This window comes from Arachis ipaensis, chromosome B2 (genome assembly GCF_059453495.1).
Source record: "Arachis ipaensis isolate K30076 ecotype BB chromosome B2, ASM5945349v1, whole genome shotgun sequence".
In the NCBI taxonomy this organism is placed as follows: Eukaryota; Viridiplantae; Streptophyta; class Magnoliopsida; order Fabales; family Fabaceae; genus Arachis; species Arachis ipaensis.
The window spans coordinates 110,747,873-110,772,171 of NC_142437.1; the positions used below are offsets into that span (position 1 = coordinate 110,747,873).

General features: G+C 32.0%; 1 protein-coding gene, 1 non-coding gene and 1 pseudogene across 2 annotated transcripts; 2 read left to right on the top strand and 1 right to left on the bottom strand.

The window, feature by feature from the left end:
• Nucleotides 1-7,914: 7,914 nt before the first annotated feature.
• LOC148575213 (uncharacterized) lies at nt 7,915-8,955 on the top strand (annotated as a pseudogene).
• Nucleotides 8,344-8,450, bottom strand: LOC148575214 (small nucleolar RNA R71). Its single transcript, XR_015906406.1, has one exon. It is a non-coding gene; the product is annotated as a small nucleolar RNA R71 (small nucleolar RNA).
• Nucleotides 8,956-18,292: 9,337 nt separating the features above from the next.
• Nucleotides 18,293-22,089, top strand: LOC107627695 (uncharacterized). The gene has a single exon (XM_088505173.1). It carries the CDS (start codon nt 18,329-18,331, stop codon nt 21,686-21,688), a length of 3,360 nt encoding a protein of 1,119 aa, XP_088361299.1. The 5' UTR covers nt 18,293-18,328; the 3' UTR covers nt 21,689-22,089.
• The last annotated feature ends 2,210 nt before the right edge of the window (nt 22,090-24,299 follow it).

Sequence of the window (24,299 nt, forward strand, 5' to 3'; positions counted from 1 at the left end):
CTATAATGTATTATTAACATTAAGTATATAAAAATCTGTTATTTGTTCTTGTTAAAAAACTTTTAAGTATTTAGCAAAACCATTGATAGATTTACGCGTAGAGGGTCATACCTTATTATTAAATATATGAGAGACGTCGTAATATCCCGCTATCAAAGTGACGTAACTGGAAGCGTGACATTCTCATAGTAAGAGTGTTACGAATTTGGCAATAAATTTGTCAAGTAAAAGTGTTACTGTCGAATTCAGATTTTCGACAGTAAATTCGCCCATAATAATTGAAAAAAAAAAGAAATTGGCGTGATTATTACCGTCGGATTTAAGGAGAAAAATTTGACGGTAAGGTAATTAAATAAAATATTGTTTTGGTCATAGGTTGATATACACCTGTTACAGTGGCTAATGAATCGTTTTGTTGGTCAATTCATAAGCACTTATGCTGACCTTGTTATTAAGTATTTCATTTGTAGAATCGTCTTGTATGAAAGCTTCTTTATATACATGGCCTACAATTAAATGAACAGTTAATATCATAAAATGGAATCATATACCACTAAAGGATAAACATAATATGAAACCGGTATTAATAGTTACAAGCAGCAAATTTGTGGAGTAAAATTCATCTATTTATGAGAACTTTTTATATTATTTATTGACATATATATGCTTCATAACAGCAGTGTTTTTTAACTTATCCATTGGCAGATGTATGTTTTATACTTTGATTTAAAATCCAGCATGTCTAGTATTTATATGTATCTACTATGGATTAGGTTTTTTACTCAAAATTGTTTTGTGGCTTGCTTTTTTTTCCTTTGCATTGTGTTCTCTATTGTTGTGGGATTTGAATTTTTCATTTTACTTTTTTTGTTGTCTTTGCATTATGATTGAATTTCTTATTGAGTTCCATTATTGAACTAATACGTTTTTTATGATTTATTTTACTTACTTTAGTCTTAGTTTATATCTTATCCATATCTATAATTTTAATTTGGATTGATTTTCAAAATACAACTAATATCTTTCGTTTAAGAGTCACCTATGCACTTTTTCATTGTCATAGCTTATTAAAGATTTTTTTCCTAATTTATTTTTTAAACTATGTTACTAGTTAGTATGCTATCAGAAATTACGTTAAGAAGAACAAATAAAGAATCTTTTGAGTAAGAAGAATTACAAGAGAATGATATCTTGAGTGGAGGAGCTTGAGGCTGAACATGAAATGTCAAAAGATTTGCTCTCATTTATTCATGCTCAAATGAAATTTCAATTACTTTTTTATTTGTATTTTGATATTGAACTTGTTTGTGAATTTTTAACTAAAACTTATAGACAAATTATTATAAGAAATTGTTTTGAATTTTGTTAGTTTAAAAATTATTAAATTTAAATATTTAAAATTATATATCAAATTTTTAAATATATATTTTTTAAAATTTAATGTTTAAGTTTATCGTCGGATTTACCGTTGATTAAATTCACCGGTAAATATCAATTTAATTATTAATAATAAATAATATATTACTGTCGAATTTATTATCAAAGAAAAAATCCGACAGTAACAAGCTCCATAATTTCGCCAATTAAAAATTTATATCCGCCACTAAATCTGTTCGTAATTAGCAGCGAACGAAAAAATATGCCTGTAAACAGTTATCGACGAAGTTTATATCGTCGAATTTATTCCAACTCGATAATCTGCCAATAAATCTGATAGTATCCGACGACTTTCTTGTAGTGATTCTCCTCATATACCCAGATTAATGCATCTCCCTATTTGCCAGAATTTTTTTTTTTATGATTTTTCTTTTTTCTAATAGGCTCTTCTGATCCAACCCTAGGATGGGTTTGGACCTATTTCAGCTAGGAAAAAAATTGAAAATCTGAAATATCTACTTTTATATACCTTAAAACCCAAGAACCGGTTCTTGTCACTAATCTCCAGCCCAATTTTTCAAGCATCGCCAAGTTGAATGCCTTTAAATCTTTGAATTCTAGCCATCTTGCTTCTTATCCCGATATAAAGTATCCCATTTAGTCCACTGCATCCTCCTTCTATTTTGTTTTTGACCCACGGAAATTACATTAACTATCTCTAAATATTATCAATGAGTGTTTCAAGGAGTTTAAAATATCCAAGAGTATAAATAGAAATTGCAGATCCCATTGACTTAATAAGCTATGTTTTCAGTATTGTAATTTTTTTTGTCACTTTGTCTTTTATGTAGCTAAAAGTCTCTTTTTTTTACCTACTCACCATCGATAGTAGCCCTAAATACCTATCTTGAGAGCCAATATAAGAGACTCTTAAAATAGTAGATAGAGCTATCCTTTCTTGTTGAGGAGTATTAGAGTTAAAAAACACCAATGACTTGTTCAGGTTAACTTCCTATCCACTAAACTCACTATAAGTCTGCAATATTCCCATTAGGTTCATGCATTCTTGGGCATTTGCCTTATAGAATAGGATAAAATCATCTGTAAAAAAAAGGAGACTGACGGTTAGATATCTACTATTCAATTTAATGCCTGAGATAGTACTATTTCATTCGTTTTTGTAGCATAGATGGGAGAGACCATCTGCACAAGTAAAAGATAGATAGAAAGGAAGGAGATCTCCTTTGTTGGAGTCTCTTTATAGACCTAAAAAAATATTGAGATTATCCATGCATAATAATAAAATAGAATACAATAAAAATACATTTCTACAACCAGTCAATTCATCTATTACAAAAGTCCATATATATGTTTCATTATTCTTCATAAATAGTTGTTGAAACTATATTTGACGTAAATTAAAAATTTTTAGGATAAAATTAAAATAAAATAAAATTTAGATATATTTTAAAAATTTTTTGTCAAATTCTAAAAGAAAATTATTATTTATCTTACTATTTATTATCTAATTGATTAATCTTAAATTTATCATTATTAGGCTGATTCATTACTATTGATGTATCCACTAACATAGTATAAGGTGGATTTTACTCATTCAAAATAAATGACATGTTTTTGTGGCTTTCCCAATATTTCTTCTGTTTGGGTTATAATTTTTAGCATAAAAAAATAAATAAATAAACAATAAAATCAAAGTAAAGTAAACCTAATAATAAATCCCCTTCATCTTCCAAATCAAGGCTATAAGAATTTTTTCTTCAATCACTGAGGTGATGAAAATGGAGGAAGCTATTTCACGCAATCACTATCCGGAGGACTTTCTCAACAAAAATGGACAACAAAATCAAACCCATCAATATATATGAGAATATGGGTGTTTATGAGTGTATGACAAGTGTTCTTCCATTATCTATAATCTGTTGTCTCTATCTATTTACGTGTATAATGAAAATTGAAAAATTTAGGAAGTATTTTTATTTTTAGTGTTTTTTATTTTAAATTTTATAAAAAAATAAAAAATAAAAATAAAAAATACTAAAAATAAAAAATTCATACCAAACACAATTTTAGTATTCTATCTTTTATATATATAAAAAATCTTTCTTTTTAACTTTTTTTTTGGATAATTTTCATATCTATTATTTATTATCAACTATATAAAGAGGATTGAGAAATTTTGTGTTAAATCTACTTTTACACACAAAAAAAAAAAACTCTTCTTTTTAATTAACTTTCTATAATTAACAATTTTTATTTATTTTTTTAAAGTGACGATAGTTGCATTACTTTAAAAAAGTAATATAAAGTTCTATGTGAAACTAAAAAAATAGTAGAGGAGTTTTTCCAATTAAAGTCATAAGTCGCTGCGGTAACCAATAAACTAAAGAAAGGGAAATCCATTAAGAAATTAGGAAACTTGTCTTCTATTCATTTCTTGGCAAATCTTTCTTACTGAATTTGAGATCTGTTAGATATGAATTTTTTTATTTTCAAACACCTTTTTAGTACGTGCTTTCCACAATGCCCAATCGTCACCTTCTCTTCCATTTTCAGCGCCTAATAGTATCTGAGTCCACCACTCCACAAAGGAAAAAACATTTTGCAATGGCGACACTAACTTTAGATCTACTGCTCCCTATACCTCCGGAGTAGGGTTACACCATCGAAGGCAGTGAATGATGATTTCCGGGGCTAATCTACATCTGGGACACAAAGGTGGGATCGACGAGAAATGTTGTTGGATGAAGCTTAGTACAGATAATTTTTCATGCACAGCTCTCCACAAAAAGATTTTTATCTTTGTTGGTATCTGTAAGCTCCAATTTTTCTCCAAATTCTTGGATTTTGTATGATTACAGGTAGTTGATTATTGATCGGCTCATGCGTAAAGTCATACACCACCACATATCTAGACACCACATTATATTGCTTCTTCGTGTTCAAGGCCCAAATCAGAGAGTCCTTGCCATTATTATTCAGTTCTATGAAAAGGATGCGGGTACTTACCACAGGAAAAAAAGATTAATTCGATAAGCTCTTTGTTTCAACTTCTTCTTGTGGTCAGTAAGTCATTTACTCTATTAATTATTGAAAATATATTATTGCTAGATTGATTGTTGAGACTGATATGATATAGGTATGGGGCAGCAGCCAAGGTTCTTGCCAAACATTAACATCATCTCCTAACCCTATATTCCACAACAATCTTTTTTTCACCGCTTTTCTACCCTATAAGAGACTTTGCCAGCTCCAGGAAGGGTTAGTCCCTTTGTCTATAGTCAAAGAAGACTTATATTTAAAATACTCACTCTTTAACATTTTGCTAAGTAGTGCATTAGGATTAACAGCCAACCTCCAAAATTATTTTTCAAACAAAGCCAAATTTTGAGTACGCAGGTCTTTGAAACTCAATATTCCCTCTCTTTTGGGTCTTGTCATTTTGTCACAGCTAATCCATGACATTCTCCTTTCAGTGCCTCTTTGACCCCACCAAAATTGTGTTAAAATCCTGTGAATCTCATCTAAAATTGAATTAGAAAGCTTAAAATAGGATATGGTATACATAAGGATTGTTTTTCTAACAGCATTAATCAGGACATATCTTCTACTTGCTGACAACAGATTTCTCTTTTAAGATTGTACCTTCTTTTGTACTTTGTCTTTGATGGCTCCAAAATGTGACTTTTTAGATCTTTGTACAGTTGATAGGAGGCCTAGGTATTTATCTTGGACCCCTATATGGTTAATATTCAGAATTTCTGCTAATTGATGTCTAATGTGAAGCAGAATGTTATGACTGAAGAAGACTACTGACTTGCTTAGGTTGACTTTTTACCCACTACTCATCTCATAGTCATAGAGTAGAGTCAGGATATTAGCACATACATGATTCTTCTGATGCTTTACAGAATAAAATGGTCATCTGTAAAAAGAAGGTGGTTAACAGTCGGACTTCTTTTGTGAATTTGAATTCTCTGAATAATCCTGTTTTGCTCTGTCTTGTATAACAAAAAAGAAAATTTTTCTGCACAAAAGAGGAAAAGATACGTTGATAGGAGATTCCCTTGATAGATACCCCGAGTTGGTCTAAAAAAGCCAAAAGGTTGGCCCTCCACAAGTATAGAGTAAGAGACAGTAGAAACCAGTTCTTTGATCCATGCTATCCATTTAGTATCAAAACCCATCCTCTCCATAATGAACCACAGAAAACACTACTTCACTCTATCGTAGACCTTACTCATATCAAGCTTTAGAGTCATTTTATTCCCCAAATCTGATCTTTTTTACTTAAGATGATGCATGCATTCACGAACTATTAGAAAATTGTCAGATATTAACCTTCCTTTCAAGGAAGCACTTTGATTAGTACTCACAATATTATTCATAAACGATTGTAGCCTATGAACAAGTACTTTTGATATAATCTTGTAAAAGACTTATGAAAGGCTAATAGGTCTGACTTGTGACATATATCTGGCATCTGGAATCTTAGGTATTAAACAGATTTGAGTGTGATTGAAGCTTTTTAACATTTTTTCACCTCCAAAGAAACTACAAATAGCCCTGTGCACATCGTTACCCATGACATCCTAAAAAAAATGATAAAATTTGGTTGTGAATCCATCATCACTCGGAGCACTCTAAGCGCAAACACTAAAAGTAGCTCTCTTTGTCTCTTCAAGTGAAACTAATCTCAATAGTGATGCATGAGCATCTTTTCTATGTTTTTCTAGTGAATTTACATTTAATTTGTTAAGTTTTATCAAGAATTAATTATCTTTTAGCCACTATGGATGCTACTTTGAGTCTTGTGCAATTCTATTTATTTTAGGTAGCATTTGGTTGGATTTGATGGAGCTTCCACAGAAAAAGAGAAGAAAGCTATATAAGTCAGGAATGGCTTAGAGAATGGAGAGAAAGCTTGCACAAATGGAATCAGCACAAGAATTAAAGGAGATGACAGCGAGGAGCGACGTGTGCGCGTACCTGACGCATGCACGTGATTTGAAGATTTGCACTGTGACATGTGCGCGTGATTTGGAGATTTGCTCAGCGACGCGTGCGTGTACCTGATGCGTACGCGTGACACGCGAAGAAGACCATCAACTCGTACGCGTGACATGCGCCACATGCAGAAAATGCAGAAAACGCTGATTTATTAATTTTGATTTAAAACTATATTTTTAATTTAAAATAGGAAAAATATTATTTTAGTTTTAGAGAATAGATTTTAAATTAATTAGGATTAGATATAAAAGAAAAAAGGAACCTCCCTTTGGGGGATTCCAACATTATTCCAATTAGTTAACTTTTCATTCCACCTTAGCCCAATTTACAATCCTTATTTTCTCTCTGAACCATGAGCAACTAAACCTCCATTGTTAAGGTTAGGAGCTTTGTCTATTGTATGGATTGATACTACTATTTTTCTATTTTAATTCATGTACTGATTTATATTTCAAGAATTGTTTTCGTTCTTTATCTTATGAATTTGGGTGGAATGGAAGTATGACCCTCTTTCTAATTGAGTTCTTGTATAACTTGGAAAAGCTCTTTACTTGAACAACAGCTTGAAAATAATTTCTCCTAAATTCTAATTATCTGGACTTAACGGGATACGTGACATATAATCCTCTTATATTTGGGTAGTTAGGATTTCTGTGGAATATAAACTAGAATTGAATTTCACCCTCTAATTGGAATTAATTGACCAAGGAATTGGCGGTTGATGAGAATTAGAGAAGACTAGAAAGGTCTAAGGAATTAGGGTCTAGTCACATATAGTTTGCCAGGAATTGAATCTTGCATGATTAAAATAGTTATTAAGAAAAGTTAATCCGGAAAATAGATAACTCTGAAACCTTAACTGTTTCTCCATATATTATTCCCAACTTATTTATTGCCTGTCTTATGATATTCTGAGTTTGTTGTTTAATGCTCTTTGAACTCTCAAACACTATTTTCTGTTTATCTAACTAAGTAAATCATTTAACCATTGTTGCTTAGTCCATCAATCCTCGTGGGATCGGCCCTCACTCACCTGAGGTATTACTTGGTACGACCCAGTGCACTTGCCGGTTAGTTTGTGATTATAAATTCCGCACCAAGTTTTTGGCGCCGTTGCCGGGGATTGATAGTGATTAACAACTATTAGTTGTTTGATTGCTTAGATTAGGCGTTTTAGTTTTAATTTTATTTGAATTCTGCTTTAGTATTTTAGAAAATAATAAATAAATAAATAAATAAATAAATTTTAACAGCACTAATATTTTTCTTAATTTTCAAAATATTTTTGTTTTATTTATTTAGCATTTTTATTTTATTTCTTTTACACAGGTTACCTCTTTGGGAATTCTCTACACTCTGACGTAGAGATTCCTATCTTTTCTTATTTTCTGTTTGTTTATGCACAGGAACAGAGACAAGGAATATCTCTTAGACTTTGATCTTGAACCTGAAAAGACTTTCAGGCGGCGTTTGCAACAAGCAAGACTTTACAAGGCTGCAGAATCCACTATGAATCCTAATAATGCTGTTAATGCCAATGTGACAAATCTGAATGGGGATGATCAACAAAGGAGAGTGCTTGGCTCTTACTCTGCTCCTACTGCAGATCTTTATGGAAAAAGTATTGTGGTGCCTCCTATAGCTGCGAACAACTTTGAATTGAAGCCACAATTGGTCACCCTGGTGCAACAAAACTGCCAATATCATGGTCTTCCCCACGAAGACCCGAATCAATTTATTTCTAATTTTCTGCAGATTTGTGATACTGTGAAGACAAATGGAGTGAACCCAGATGTATACAAACTCATGCTCTTCCTGTTTGCTTTGAGGGATGGAGCAAAGCTATGGCTAGATTCCCAACTCAAGGAGAGTTTGGATACTTGGGACAAGGTTGTTACTGAGTTTCTTACTAAATTTTTCCCACCAAAGAAGCTGACTAAGCTTAGGATGGAGGTTCAGACCTTCAGGCAGAAGGATGGTGAAACTATTTATGAAGTTTGGGAGAGGTACAAGCTACTCACTAGGCAATGCCCTCCGGACATGTTCTCCAAATGGACCCAACTAGATATCTTTTATGAAGGTTTAGGTGAAATGTCCAAGATGTGCTTAGATAATTCTGCAGGTGGTTCACTGCACAAGAAGAAGACACCGGAGGTGACTATTGAGTTTATTGAGTTGGTTGCTAGCAACCAATATTTATACTTATCTAACAGAAATTCTGTGAACTCATAGACTTCTCAGAAGAGAGGTGTGTTGGAAATGGAAGCTGTTAATGCTATTCTTTCTCAGAACAAGCTTATGTCTCAGCAAATAAATCTACTTACTCAGCAGATGGGTGGCATGCAAGTCTCAGCTATCAACACCTAAAACCCACCTCAAGAGGTCTCTTATGACATGACAGGTAATTTTGTGTAAAATGATAATTATGATTATACTCAATCTTTTTCTGAACAGGTCAATTACATGGGGAGTGCTCCTAGAAATCCCAACAATGATCCATACTCTATGACCTACAATCAGGAGTGGAGAAATAACCCAAATTTTAGGTAGAGGGAGCAACCTCAGAGGCCACAAAATTTTAATAATAATTCTCAGGGTGGTTTCCAATAGAACAATCACAATAACAACCAATTTTGGTCTCATCAACAACAATCACCTCCGTAGGCAAATTCTAAATCCTAAGAAGATTCTAATTGGGAGATGATGAGGGGTTTTGTGCACGAAACCAGAGCATCCATCAAGAACTTGGAGATTCAGATGGGTCAACTAGCCACAAAAGTTAATAAAATTGATCAGAGGACCACTAATAGCCTTCCTGGTAACACAATTCCAAATTCAAGAGATGAATGCAAGGCTATCACCTTGATAAGTGGACAAGTGGCAAGTACGAAAGCACAAGTTAATGAGAAGCCAGTTGAAAAAGAAGATTGCAAGGTTATTCAATTGAGAAGTGGTAAAGTAGCTGGCTCTAAGACCAAAGTCAATGGAGAGTTAGTTGAAAAAGAAGCTCCAGATGAGAAGAAGGAAGAAGTAGAGCACGTCCCTCCAAAGTGTGCAGACAATCCATTCCCAGACTCTCTTGACACTTATCCTACATTGCCAAAGGCTCCTGAGTACAAGCCTAAAATGCCATATCCTCAGAGACTTCAAAAGGAGACCAAGGACAAGCAGTTTTCAAAGTTCTTGGAAGTCTTCAGAAAGTTGCAAATCAATATTCCTTTTGCTGAGGTTTTGGAACAAATGCCTCTCTATGTCAAGTTCATGAAGGAGTTGTTGTCAAAGAAGAAGCCTTTAAAGGGAGATGAGACAGTGGTCCTGACTAAAGAATGCAATGCCATCATTCAGAATAACTTGCCAAGGAAGATGTCGGATCCAGGGAGCTTTCAAATTCCATGCACCATTGGGAACACATCCTTTGAGAAAGCCCTATGTGATCTGGGGGCAAGCATAAATCTAATGCCCTTAGCTGTGATGAAGAAACTGCAAATTCAAGAGGCACAATCCACAAAGATAGCATTACAGATGGCAGACAAATCTATGAAGCCTGCATATGGATTAGTGGAGAATATCTTGGTCAAAGTGGGTAAGTTCTTCCTCCCAACAGATTTTGTGATTCTTGACACATGGGAGAATGAGAATGCCTCTATAATTATAGGAAGACCATTCCTAGCCATTGGAAGAGCTTTGATTGATGTGGAAGAAGGTGAATTAGTGCTTAGAGTGCATAATGAGCAACTGGTCTTTCATGTCTTCAAAGATATACATTCAGCAGGTGAAAAAGAGAGGTGCATGCAGACTGAGCTTATTGATCCAAACCTTCAAGAACCCCCTGATGATGCACAGCAGAATCTACAACTCAAACCTCCTTTGGTGACAATCAATAAAATTCCTCCTGACATCAAACCTAAGTTTGGTGTCGGGAATGCATCATCCACCAAGGAAGAAGTTCCCAAAAAGAAGAAAGTACCCAGGGGATGGAGAACAAAAAGATCCCCACTGAAGGTTTCTCCCCAGGAATGAAAGTGGTGTTGACTAGCAAGCCAGTGTCGATTTATACAGTAAACAGAATCCTCTCTCTAGAGCATATTAAGCTAATTTATGGAGACACAGGAAAGAAGTTCAAAGTAAGGGGTGAAGAGCTGAGCCCCTATGATCCTCCTCCTTAGAAGAGCTGACCGTCAAGCTAGTGACGGTAAAGAAGAGCTTGTCGGGAGGTAACCCGATAATTTCGTATCCTTAGTTATTTTTTGTAGTAGTGATTTTCTCATTTATTTGATTTTTATTGAGTTTTTACTGTTTTCCTTTCGTTTTAAGTGTGTTCTGATCATGCAGCTATTTTAGAACAGAAACCCGAACACTTCGAAAAAAACGAGCACACGACGCGCAAGCGTCGCTGACGTGTACGCGTCATATGTGTGTGCGTGAAAAATAAAAGTGAATGGAGAGTTGAGCAGGAGTGGCGCTGGAACTATATTTTGTGCACAAACAAGCCCACGCGTACGCGTACCTCACGCGTGCGCATCGTTTGCGCTTTTAGCCATCCACGCGTGCGCATCCCTGACGCGTCCGCGTGACCCTGAAAAACGGCGTAAATGGGTGCATGACCAGAGAGTTATGATGGTGTGGGGCTGGAATGGTGCTGGGAGCACAAGTCCCATCACGCGCACGCGTCCCTGACGCGTGCACGTCGTTTTCCAATCCTGACCATCCACACGTACGCGTCCCAGACGCGTACGCGTCGCTTGATATTAGTGCAATCCATGCATACGCGTGCCTCACGCGTACGCGTTGCATGCGACGCCTAATTAAACCAAATCAGTGCCTGATTTCAAATCATCCACCCCCCAATCCTAATTCTCTCTTGTTCTTTTATCTTTTTATTCTTCTTTCATTATACTAATTTTTTTTATATGTTTTTTATGTCCCTCTCTGTTTTCAGTTCTTCTTTGCTTGAGGACAAGCAAACCTTTAAGTTTGGTATTGTCGCTTCGCTTATAGCTTTTCTATGGGACCAAAGGGAGGCAAATCATCTTCACTGAGGAGCATAGCCGGAGGAATGGGATGGCCACCAACATAACTGAGGTGGTTGAATTCTTTTCATTCTACATTCCTTCCCGCTTTTACTATGTTATATTCCAGTTTTCTGTTTATTTTGTCTTGTTTATTACATGATCCTTTATTAGATAAATTCTTAGGTTCTAGTTTAGTTCTGTTATTTTTAAAATTTCTGTTAGTTGCTTTAAGTCTGAAAGGTGTCTCATGTATCAACCACTGAGCTTGAAATCAAAAAGAAAGAAGAAAAAGGCGATGTAATGCATGAGAAATTGAGTTTAATTTTTAGAGTAGTCTCATTTATTCAAATGTGGTGGTATTTTCTGTGACTTTGAATGCATGACATGAATAGTGCATATTTAAATTTAAATCAAAGAATGTTGATGTACAAGGAACAGGAATTTAGAGAACTATTATGAAGTCTCTGCAATAAGTAAAAGTTTAATCCTTGAAGCAAAAGAAATAGCAAAGAGAAAAAAAATAGAAAAAAATAAAAAGCAAGGTCCAAGGCTCTGAGCATCAATAACTAGGGAGGTCAGACATGATTAAAAGCTCAAAGAGTTGTTTCCCTAGTCATATGCTTGTGGTGTTCTTGTGTCAAGTAATCCTTGAGACAAAACATTTAGAGTCGAGATCAATTGCAATTAGCAGAATATGCCAAAGGCTTTGAGCACCACTGTCTGGGAGTAGCTGAAAGAAAAATCAGAACTTAAAGAGAGTTCTCCAGTTAAGTGCTTGTGGTGTTTCTGTGTCAAGTAAAGCTTGAGACAAAACATTTAAAGTCACGGCTAGGCTCAAGGTGCAAAGCACCAAAGAAAAGAGAATTAAAGAAAAATTGATGTGTTCAAGGGTTAAATCGAGTTACAAAAGACTAGAGACTTCATAATATTATCCGGATTCTAATTCCGAATGACAGTGACATCCTTCTGATTCAAAGGAGAGAGAGATGCCAAAACTATTCAAGATTGCAATTGTAGACCCCACTGTAAGAAGAGACATGAGCTTAATCGAACTCTCATTCTCATGCAAATTCACATTCTAAGCCTATATTAGTTTGGTTGCTTGAGGACAAGCAACAATTCAAGTTTGGTGTTGTGATGCGTGAGCATCTTTCCTATCTTTTCCTAATGAATTTGTATTTAATTTGTTAAGTTTTATCAAGAATTAATTATCTTTTAGCCACTATGGATGCTACTTTGATTCTTGTGCAATTCTATTTATTTTATGTAGCATTTGGTTAGATTTGATGGAGCTTCCGCAGAAAAAGAGAAGAAAGCTATATAAATCAGGAATGGCTTAGAGAATGGAGAGGAAGCTTGCACAAATAGAATCAGCACAAGAATTAAAGGAGATGACAGCGAGGAGCGACGCGTGCGCGTACCTGACGCGTGCGCGTGATTTGAAGATTTGCACCGCGACGCGTACGCGTACCTAACGCGTGCGCGTGATTTGGAGATTTGTTCAGCGACGCATGCGCGTACCTGACGCGTATGCGTGACACGCGAAGAAGACCATCGACGCGTACGCGTGACTGACGCGTACGCGTGACATGCGCCACATGCAGAAAACGCTAATTTATTAATTCTAATTTAAAACTGTATTTTTAATTTAAAATAGGAAAAGATATTATTTTAGTTTTAGAGAATAGATTTTAAATTAATTAGGATTAGATATAAAAGAAAAAAGGAACTTCCCTTCGGAGGATTCCAACATTATTCCAATTAGTTAACTTTTCATTCCACCTCAGCCCAATTTATAATCCTTATTTTCTCTCTGAACCATGAGCAACTAAACCTCCATTGTTAAGGTTAGGAGCTCTGTTTATTGTATGGATTGATACTATTATTTTTCTACTTTAATTCATGTACTAATTTATATTTCAAGAATTGTTTTCGTTCTTTATCTTATGAATTTGGGTGGAACGAAAGTATGACCCTCTTTCTAATTGAGTTCTTGTATAACTTGAAAAAGCTCTTTACTTGAACAACAGCTTGAAAATAATTTCTCCTAAATTCTAATTATCTGGACTTAACGGGATACGTGACATATAATCCTCTTATATTTGGGTAGTTAGGATTTCTGTGGCATATAAACTAGAATTGAATTTCACCCTCTAATTGGAATTAATTGACCAAGGAATTGACGGTTAATGAGAATTAGAGGAGACTAGAATGGTCTAAGGAATTAGGGTCTAGTCACATATAGTTTGCCATGAATTAAATCTTGCATGATTAAAATAGTTATTAAGAAAAGTCAATCCGAAAAATAGATAACTCTGAAACCTTAACTGTTTCTCCATATATTATTCCCAACTTATTTATTACCTGTCTTATGATATTCTGAGTTTACTGTTTAATACTCTTTGAACTCTCAAATACTATTTTCTGTTTGTCTAACTAAGTAAATCATTTAACCATTGTTGCTTAGTCCATCAATCCTCGTGGGATTGACCCTCACTCACCTGAGGTATTACTTGGTACGACGCGGTGCACTTGCCGGTTAGTTTGTGGTTGTAAATTCCACACCAAATAGCCTACGATTCATATTAGTTGTAACTGTAGGTCTGAAATTCTCAAAAAATATTCTCGGATCAGCTTGGTTGGTAGCCATAAAAATCTTCTGAAAATAGGATTTAGCCACCCTCGCTATACTCGCTGGATCAGAAACGACTTCTCCATCTTCTCCAATTAGTCCCCAGATTTTATTTTTCCAGTTTCTAGATTAGAACCTTTGATGGAAGAACTTTATGTTGATGTCTCCTTTGTTCAATCATTTACATCTAGACTTCTCCCTTCAATAACTTTCTTCTCTCTTCATCTTTGCCTCTAATATGTTCTCAAGTTCAATTAACTCGTTGCCTTCAAAGAAACCCTCGTCCTTTTTTGCTTCCAGCTGCAAGGTTATTTATTCTATTAGTATTTTAAAATTGGACCGAGATTGTTGCTGCCACTGTACTAGTCTGTGCTGGCATTACTTGAGCTTCTAGGCTAGAGAGTACATCGAGGAGCCTTCAATGGTTAGCCCCTAAACGTCTTTCACAATCCTCTTTACCTTCTCTTCGTCACACCATCTATCCTAGAACTTGAATTTTCTTTTGGTCTTTCAGGTCGAGAGTCTAAATCTAGGATTAAAGGAGTATGGTTTGAACCATTTTCTGCTTGTCTTCTAACCACAACCATCCCATACAGGGATGGACCCATGTAGTAGCATGAGGGGGTACTTGCCCCCACTTTTTTTTAAAAAAAAATATACATATATAATATGCCCTCATTTTAAATTTTAAATGACCCCATTATAAATAAACTTAGCCAAATTATTTAAAGTTCTAAACCCACTTTTTCTTTCTATCATTTTAACTATTAATTAACCTAATTAAATTTAATCTTTTTCCATTCTCAAATTTCAGCCGTCATCACTCCTTTATTCTTTTAAATCCTCTTATTAGTTTCAACCTTCTTTTTCTATTCCTTTTCTAGTGGTAATCTTCTTTTCATCAAAAGATAAATTTTAAATTCTCTATTTTTTTTATATAACTCTCTATAACTCTATATATCTTTTAATTTCATTGTTTCTCTTTTTGATATTTTCAATTACAAATCTTAATTTAAACATTTATAGTTTAGGTATTAATCTAATTTTTCATTCTCTTCATAAATTTATATATTTTATTTAATTCTCAATTTAGTGATCCTTATTATTTATTTATTTATCTTTCGTTCTATTTTATTATATGTAATTATATTGTATATAAATTTCTAAAATTAATTGATCAATTTACTAATTTAAAATATATTTTTTATTTATAGAAATAATAATAAAAAATATTTAAAAAATATCTTTCATTCTATTTTATTATATATAATTTTTGGTTTTTTTATTTAAATAATTAATGTACACTTTTATTTTTTAAAATTTGAATTAATATATCTTTTGATAGTAATATATATTATTTTTGTCCCTCTAACATAAATTTTTTGCATTCGTCACTGATCTTATTATACTACTCTTTTCATGTCAAATCAGATAGACAACGATCTAATCTTTTTGTTATTAGCTCCTCACCAGCTCGTGTATTTGACCACGTGAACTCATGACCTATCATGACAAGGTCTATTAATTGATTGTCATTAATAAAATTATTAAAATTATAAATTGAATTAGCAAATGGAAGGATATCTCCTATTTCTCTTTATGGCTCTTGATTGCATTGAAGGCTCCAACCATTACCACCCTCCCTTTAAATTGTGACGGACAAAAAGATATTTCATTAAATTGATCAAGTCTTTTCGTTTAATTTATACGGCATTGACTTAAAAAATGTTGATGGCATCGTCCATTGCATCAGGTAGTTACTTTTTTCTCCTCATAGAAAACTTTTCAAGAATGTATATCCAATTTTCTTACTTTGATTTTTCACTCGTTCAATCAATCATTATCCATGAATTTTGCTTTCACTTTTAAAGTCCAAACTTTGGGTGACTTTAATTTTACGACATTCACCTGATGTAACTTGAACATTATTTTTTCATTCTTTTGTTGTTCTTTTTATCAAAGATAGATATTTATTAAAATTATAGATATGACTATTTGAACCAATAATAATACTAAAAATGAAATTCTTCAGCGAACCAAAAAAAATAAATAAATAAATTTGAACTTATCTAGATCGAAAAAAAAAATTTGATAATTACAAATAAATAATTTGAACTTTCACATAGATTCAAATTTTACTTTCCTTGCTTTTCAAAACATGAATCACTGTTCCTTTTTCATTCACATAATAAGACTAAGAAGCACTGCCTCAATTTATCACCATTGATCCACCCTGATCTGCGGACTACTCCTCCTCCACAGTTGTGCATCGATATACACGGAGGAAATATTATTGATGTATGGAAAAAAATTAAAACTTTGGAATTTGTACTCTTTAATGTAAAGAAATTAACTTGTATAGTAATAAAACGAGGGAGTAATCCCCTTTTGTAAATAGTACAGTTTTACCAAATTGATCTAATAAGTATAAGTAGTATAAAGAATAAGTGATGGATGGTACGGTGTCTATAATCACAATAATTACGAATAATATTTAAAAAATATTGTTAAGATTAAAATAATAATATTTATTATTTAATAACACATTTTAGTTTGAAAATAAAATATTATTAAAATATAAAAAATTATGCCTTTAATTTTAATAATAATTTTTAAAAATTACTAAATTAAGTAGTCAAAGTTATAATCATAAATATCATAGACTCTTTTTTTAAGCGGTCAAAGTTAATATTAATTAATTTTTTATTATAAAACTATCATTTTAATTTTTATATTTTTGGAGAATTTAAGGTATAGAGTTAGAATTTTGGATTTAAAATTTAAGATTTAGAGTTTATAATTTAAAATTTAAAATTTAAAAAAATTTACTATTGACCAGAAAAAAATTAACTCCTAATTGAACTCAAACTTAAATTAAAAATACTAATTTATATATAGTAATTAAACAAAAATTTAATTTTAATATACTAACAGTATAAAATATTTTATACTATCGTTTAATCATATTTATCTGTTTAAATGACTATTTATATATTAATGTAAAAATTAATTATATTACTAATGTGATATTACGTAAATGTACGTATAAAATTATTTTATATTTATTTAATATTAAAATTAAATTCAATAAATAATTGGTTTTCGATGTATTTATCTTTTTGAGATTAAACTAATAATATAATATATTCTTTCTATTAAAATATTAATGGGTTATTTATTCTTGAACTATATCTTGAATTTCCAAATCAAAGTCATAAAGTTTGTTTCATCACTGAAGAATAAGTGGAAAGACTCTCTGTCTGTTTCGTACAATCACAATCCGGAAGACTTTGCTCAGCATAACCGGATAACAAAATCAAACCCTATGCAATTAGTTGGACTATCTGAGAATGTGTATACATTTGCTGACTTAATTACTACCAAACAACAAGCATTGCTGATTTTCATTCATGACTATGGATGGAATTGAGTTGAGTTGATTTGAATTAGACAAAATTTAAATTTAGCTCATGAAATTTGAGTTTAGCTCACGACTCCACTTATTAATAATGGAGCCTATTAAGTTTAAGTTTAGCTCACCGAAAACTCACGAACTGGCTCAAATAATAGAAACATAATATATAATATTATATTAATAAATTATAAATTTTTTATTTATGTCCTATATCAAAATTATATATAAAAAATAAATATAAAATTTTAAATAATTAAGACTATCAATATATATATTACTATTTCATATGTATATATATAATATTAAAAGTATAGATTAAATGTATGTACATATATATAATCGAGTCAGCTCACGAATTGATGAGCTCAATTTCAGGTAAAAGTTTGGCTCACCAGCTTACGAGTTTAGCTTATTAAGTTATTAACGAGTCAAAACTCGAGCTGGTTTATGAGCTAACTTGACTCACTTCCAATCCTATTCATAACTCACACTCTCTCCTTTTCAAATTCAATTATTCAAATTAGGTTGTTTTATTTTTTTCTTTTGGTTTATTAAAATAGTTTTATACGTGTATCTAATTACGTAATATTACATCAATAAAAATAACTATTTTTTTACATTGAATGGTCATTCAAAAGAATGAATATGATTTAATGATTGTGTAAAACATTTTATACTATCTGTGCATCAAAATTAAATTCTTCTATCTAAATACATTAACTTTTAAAATGAATAAATAAAAAATATAGTTAATTTGACGAGGAGGGAATATAATATGTGATTTGCAATCTATAAAAGGAAGGATATAACATATAATCAAATGCAAAAAACCATTTATCAAAAATAATAAGTTGCTTCCCTCCAATGATGATGATGAGAACCACCCTTATCATATGGCTTTGCTTGCTAGAACCCTTGTGCCTAGTGAACTTTACCATCACCATTAATGCTGCTACTTCCCATTGTCTTGGTCATCAACATTCTTTGTTGCTCCATTTGAAGAACAGCCTCGTATATAACCAAACTCAGTCCAAAAAGTTAATTCATTGGAACCATGTTCACGATTGTTGCCACTGGAATGGAGTCTCTTGCTACAAGGGGCATGTCGTGGATCTAGATTTAAGCCAAGAATCTATAGTTGGAGGTAACTTCAGCAGTCTCTTCCACATGCAATATTTGCAGAGTTTGAATTTGGCTTATAATGAATTCCACTTTGAAATTTATTCTGAGTTCAAAAACCTGAAGAATCTCAGGTATTTGAATTTGTCAAATGCTGGTTTCATGGGGCAAATTCCAACTGAAATCTCTTACTTGATCAAGTTGGAGACTCTTGATTTGTCTACCACAATCACTTCATCGTCAAAACATGGTTTGAAACTTGAGAAGCCAAACATGGTAGAGTTTGTGCAAAACTTTACAAGAATGAAAGAACTGTATCTAGATGGTGTTGCAATTTCAGCCAAAGGAGAGGAGTGGTGCCATGCTGTTTCTTCCCTACAAAGTCTACAAGTTTTGAGTATGTCATCTTGCAATCTCTCTGGTCCTCTTGATTCTTCATTGACAAAGCTTCAATCTCTCTCAATACTTCAACTAGACCATAACAATTTGGCAAGCCCAATTCCTGAGTACCTTGGTAATTTGTCTAATTTAACCACTTTGCAACTCAGAAGTTGTGGTTTGAGTGGAGTCTTTCCAAAAAATATCTTCCAAATTTCATCACTTCATGTCCTTGATGTGTCAGATAATCAAGGCCTTCATGGTTCTTTATCAAACTTTCTACATCAAAGATCTCTCCATTACTTGAATCTTAGCCGCACAAATTTCTCAGGACCTTTACCACAGACTATTAACAAGTTAAGACAATTGTCAACACTAGATCTATCAAATTGCCAATTCAATGAGACAATTTCCAATTCATTGTCTGATCTTGCCGAACTTGTTTATCTTGATTTGTCATTCAATAATCTTACTGGTCCTCTTCCATCTTTCAATAGGTCCAAGGCTCTGAGAATCTTGTATCTTAATCATAATTATCTAAAGGGCACACTTTCACCCACCCATTTTGAAGGCCTTATAGATCTTGTGAGCATTAATTTAGAAGTTAACTCTCTAGATGGAAGACTTCCTTCATCTTTGTTTACACTTCCATCTCTGCAGCTGCTCTTTCTTGCTAACAATAGATTTGATGGCCAACTTGAAGAGTTCCCAAACGGTTCCTCCTCATCATTAGAGATGCTTGATTTAAGTGAAAACAATTTTCAAGGGCGTGTTCCTTTGTCTATCTTTCAACTGAAAAGTCTCAGTTTACTTCAACTTTCCACAAACAAGTTCAATGGCACCATACAATTGAGTGTTGTTCAAAGGCTACAAAATTTGGCAACACTTGATCTCTCAAACAACAACTTGTTAATTGTGGATGACAATGATCTTCCATTCCCCAAGTTGATCAATCTTTGGTTGGCTTCATGTAAGTTGACTGTATTTCCTGCATTTTTGATAAATCAGTCTTCTTTACTCTTTTTAGATTTGTCCAACAACCAAATTGAAGGAACAATACCCAATTGGATTTGGAGACTTGAAATTCTATGCTTCTTGAATCTTTCCAACAATTTTTTGACTGATATGGAAGGTCCTTTCCAAAATCTTAGTTCAATTTTGTTCTACCTTGATCTTCATGGAAATCAATTACAAGGACCAGCACCCATTTTCACAAAAAATATTGTTCATCTGGACTACTCAAATAATAGATTCAGTTCTATTACACCATCAGATATTGGTAATTCTATTCCTGACTCAGTTGATATATTTTTCTCAAACAACAATTTTTATGGAAAAATCGATGAATCCATTTGCAATATTTCAACTCTTAGAATGCTTGATCTTTCATATAATGGCTTCATTGGCAACATTCCTGAGTGCTTGACAACAAGGAAGAGTAGCTCTCTGAAACTATTAAATCTTGCTGGAAACAAACTCAATGGCCACATTTCAGATACATTATTCTCAACTTCATGTTCTCTAAGGTTTATAGATCTCAATGGAAATCTTTTAAATGGAGGCCTCCCAAAATCTTTGGCTAACTGCCAAAATCTCCAAGTCCTAAATGTTGGAAACAATCAATTAATGGACGAGTTCCCCTGCTTCTTGAAGAACATTTCTTCGCTAAGCGTCATGGTTTTAAGGTCAAATAAGTTCTATGGACAGATTGGATGCTCCAATGTGATTGGCGATTGGGAAAAGCTTCAAATTGTTGATGTAGCAGACAACAAATTTAGTGGCATGTTACCAACAACACTCTTTCAGACTTGGAAAGAATTGATGTCTGATGATGAAGATAAAGATAAATCAAGGTTTGGACATTTATCTTTTAATTTTTATGATATCAACATCAATTATTCAGTGAATCTTGATGCTATAACTACAATTTTCTCTAAGAGCAGCAAAATGAAGTTAGCCAAACTTGTTACAGTTGAGCCACTTTATGTGTTAGATCACTTGTTCTCTCATGTATATGCGGAGGCTTATAGTCTTCGTAGGTATGAGGACTCAGTTACCATTGTAATCAAAGGTCAACAAATGAAGTTGGAAAAGATTCTCATTGCATTCACTTCATTGGATTTCTCATCAAACCAATTTGAAGGGCCAATACCAGAAGAGATCATGAGTTTCAAAGCACTGCATGCTCTTAACTTGTCTCACAATGCATTCTCAGGCCATATTCCTTCAACTTTGGGAAACTTGAGAAATCTTGAATCCTTAGACTTGTCAATGAATTCTCTGAGGGGAGAGATTCCAACTGAGCTTGCAAGCTTATCTTTTCTTGCCATCATGAATCTCTCCTATAATCATCTTGTGGGGAGAATTCCAACAGGCACTCAAATTCAATCGTTTGGAGCACATTCATTTGTGGGAAATGAAGCGTTATGTGGACCTCCATTGACACAAGGTTGTGGTGGAGAAGAGCAAGGGTTGTTACGACCATCATCTAAAACTACTAACTCTCATAGTAGTAGTTCAGTTAATTGGAGTTTGTTAAGTGTAGAGTTGGGATTCACTTTTGGATTTGGAATATTCATGATGCCACTGATTTTGTGGAAGAAATGGAGGTTGTGGTACTCCAAGAAAGTAGACGAAGCTCTATACAAGATTGTGCCTCAACTTGATTTTGTATATGAACGTCGTGGTGGGAAGAGATATAGATCTTTAAGGTGGAAGCCTTATTGATTGTTGTTTCACTTTCATTTGTATGATGTATGTATGTTGTTGTTTTCTTTTCTTTTCTTTTTTTCTTATCTTCCTTTAATTTGTGTGTGATCAGTATAAAAATAAGAACTGTGTTAGTTAGGTTGAAGCTAGCCGTTGGTAGGCCGTATGAGTTATGACCATGATAGTTTTATTTGAAGTTTTTCTTTTAGAGTTAGCCTCAGAAGTGAAGAGAGATTGATTACACGAATGTTTAATTTGCGTGTGTTATATAGAGAAAGTCTAGAGGGCCATTAATTTTTTTATTTTGTGACCAGCACTTAACCATCAAAAGAAAAGTGAGTAATATTCTATTATTGGATGTAATTTCACATTATTAAAAACCCTATTGATAGCCAATTGATAATTACAAAATACAAAAATTGCTGGCCTCCTCCTAGCACAATATTACATGAATGTCTGCATGTGTTATTATAAGTGTCCTGTAAATCAATGAATTGCATTGAGGTAACTTTACGTAAATTTGATAGTCGAAAATCGTTAAATAATTTGATAGATTTGATTAAATTACTATTTAACGGCTCTTGGCTTTCTGCATTTAAGTTTTTATCTTTTTACGAAACGAAAATGTCTAAAAAATAATAAAAACCAACCCAAATTAATCAAAAAAAATTATTTTATATTTATTAATTATTTTTTAAATAAAAATAATATTTATTATATATAAAATTATAAATATTAAATTAAATAAAATAATTTTATATTATTATCTTTCTAGCATTATTCTTTAAAAAAAATTTTGTCTAAAGTTCATTTTTTTTTATAGTCAATAATCATCCCACAAAAAGTGGATAAATTAAACAATTATAACATAACGAGGGTTAAGAATTTGAGTTGTTATTATAAAAAAGTATTGGTTGCTTATTGATAAAAAAAATCAATTTTTTTGAAGAATAAAATAACATTGAATAACAATGAATACCAATAAAAAATTATAGTTACCCAAGAAGGCTCAAGACTTTATTATTACTATCATAATTATTAATCCATATTTTTTCTCTAAAATTTAATGTTTGCAATAATAACGAATAGGTGTATTTTATAGTAGTTATTATTATAGTTGATATAGCGGTTATAAAATTTTGATAACACTTAATTAAAAAATGTAGTTAAAATTAAATTCATATTTTTGTACTATATATTTAGTAATATTTTTTAAGCATGATCCTGAAAAGAATTACTCATTAGAAAGATCTTCTATGATATTTAAGAAATAACATTATTTCTTGTACATCCATACACCATAAACCTTAAACTCCAAAATTTCGAACGTAAAAAAAATTATGAAATTAAAAATACAAAATTGTTATCCCTTGCTTCAAAAAGTTTTAATTAAATAAATATTTGCAAACTTTACGTATAAGCTTTAAATAGTAAATACTTTATCATTTTCTTTAGTGAATTGTACAAAATAATAAAAGCTAACACATTTCCCTTGGATATTATATTATTACACTCTAACATATAGAAATAAAAAGATATAATTTAACTAAAAATATTGATAGTATTTATATTATTCATTTCGTTAATTATTCATATCAAATTTAAAAATAAAATAACATTAAATTTGTTTAAAATTTTTTAGAACTAAAATAAAACATTTAAAATTTTAAAAACTAATTAAATTAAGATTTAATTTAAATATTAAAGATTAAAATAATATTTTTTTTTATTTTAATCTAGAATAAAAATCAAAGTTCTCAGACTTGCGCTAAATAAACACAGCATGAAAATCTTTTCTTTACGTACAAAAATATATTTGTTTTAAAATATTTTTGTATTATGACATATAATTTTTATGAGCGATTAATTTTTAATATATACCTAAAATAATTGTAATGACAAACTAACTGCTAATTGGTTAAATACACATCTTTTATGTGAATGGAACGATGCACATCATGTACCTAGAGGACAGATCAAATAAGAAGTAACATGTTTAGAACACATTAAGGCAACAACAGAAAACTAAATATGACATGCATTATTATTTCTACAAACCTAGCTACTATACGAAGAACATGAACATCTTAAAAGTGAGTCATTGGATGAAATCTCACACTATTAAAATCATCATTGATAGTTATTTGATAGCTATAAATCACAAAAATTACTAGTTCCTTAGCACTCTTCTAAAATCTAACATATATATAAATAATTGAATTTTTAACCTTATTAATTAGCATCTCCTTCCATAATAATAAAATAATAATGGTCTTATTAAAAGCTAAATGCCAAAAAAGTTTAGAGCTCATTCTCTATACGGCCGTACAAGACAGGCGGAACATAACGACAGAAAGAAAAAGAGGTAATTTACTTTTAGATTTTTTTTTGAATTATTTCTTTATCTATATTTTTTTAATTGGATAAAATACGGTGATGGTATAATATAAACTATATCGTTACAGCCAGAATTATAAGAAAAAAAATTAGAGAGAAAAGTTATAAAATTACAAACAAAGTGATGACTTCTATATCCATAAAAAAACTAGGATAATTAGGGTTTGTTGGGAAAATTTTAAAAGCTATCTTTTTTAGTTTTTGACTTATAAAAAATTATATTAATAGTGTT

Excerpts from the sequence above, each read along its gene's own strand:
- LOC107627695 (XM_088505173.1), top strand. The coding sequence starts at position 18,329 with ATGATGATGATGAGAACCACCCTTATCATATGGCTTTGCTTGCTAGAA.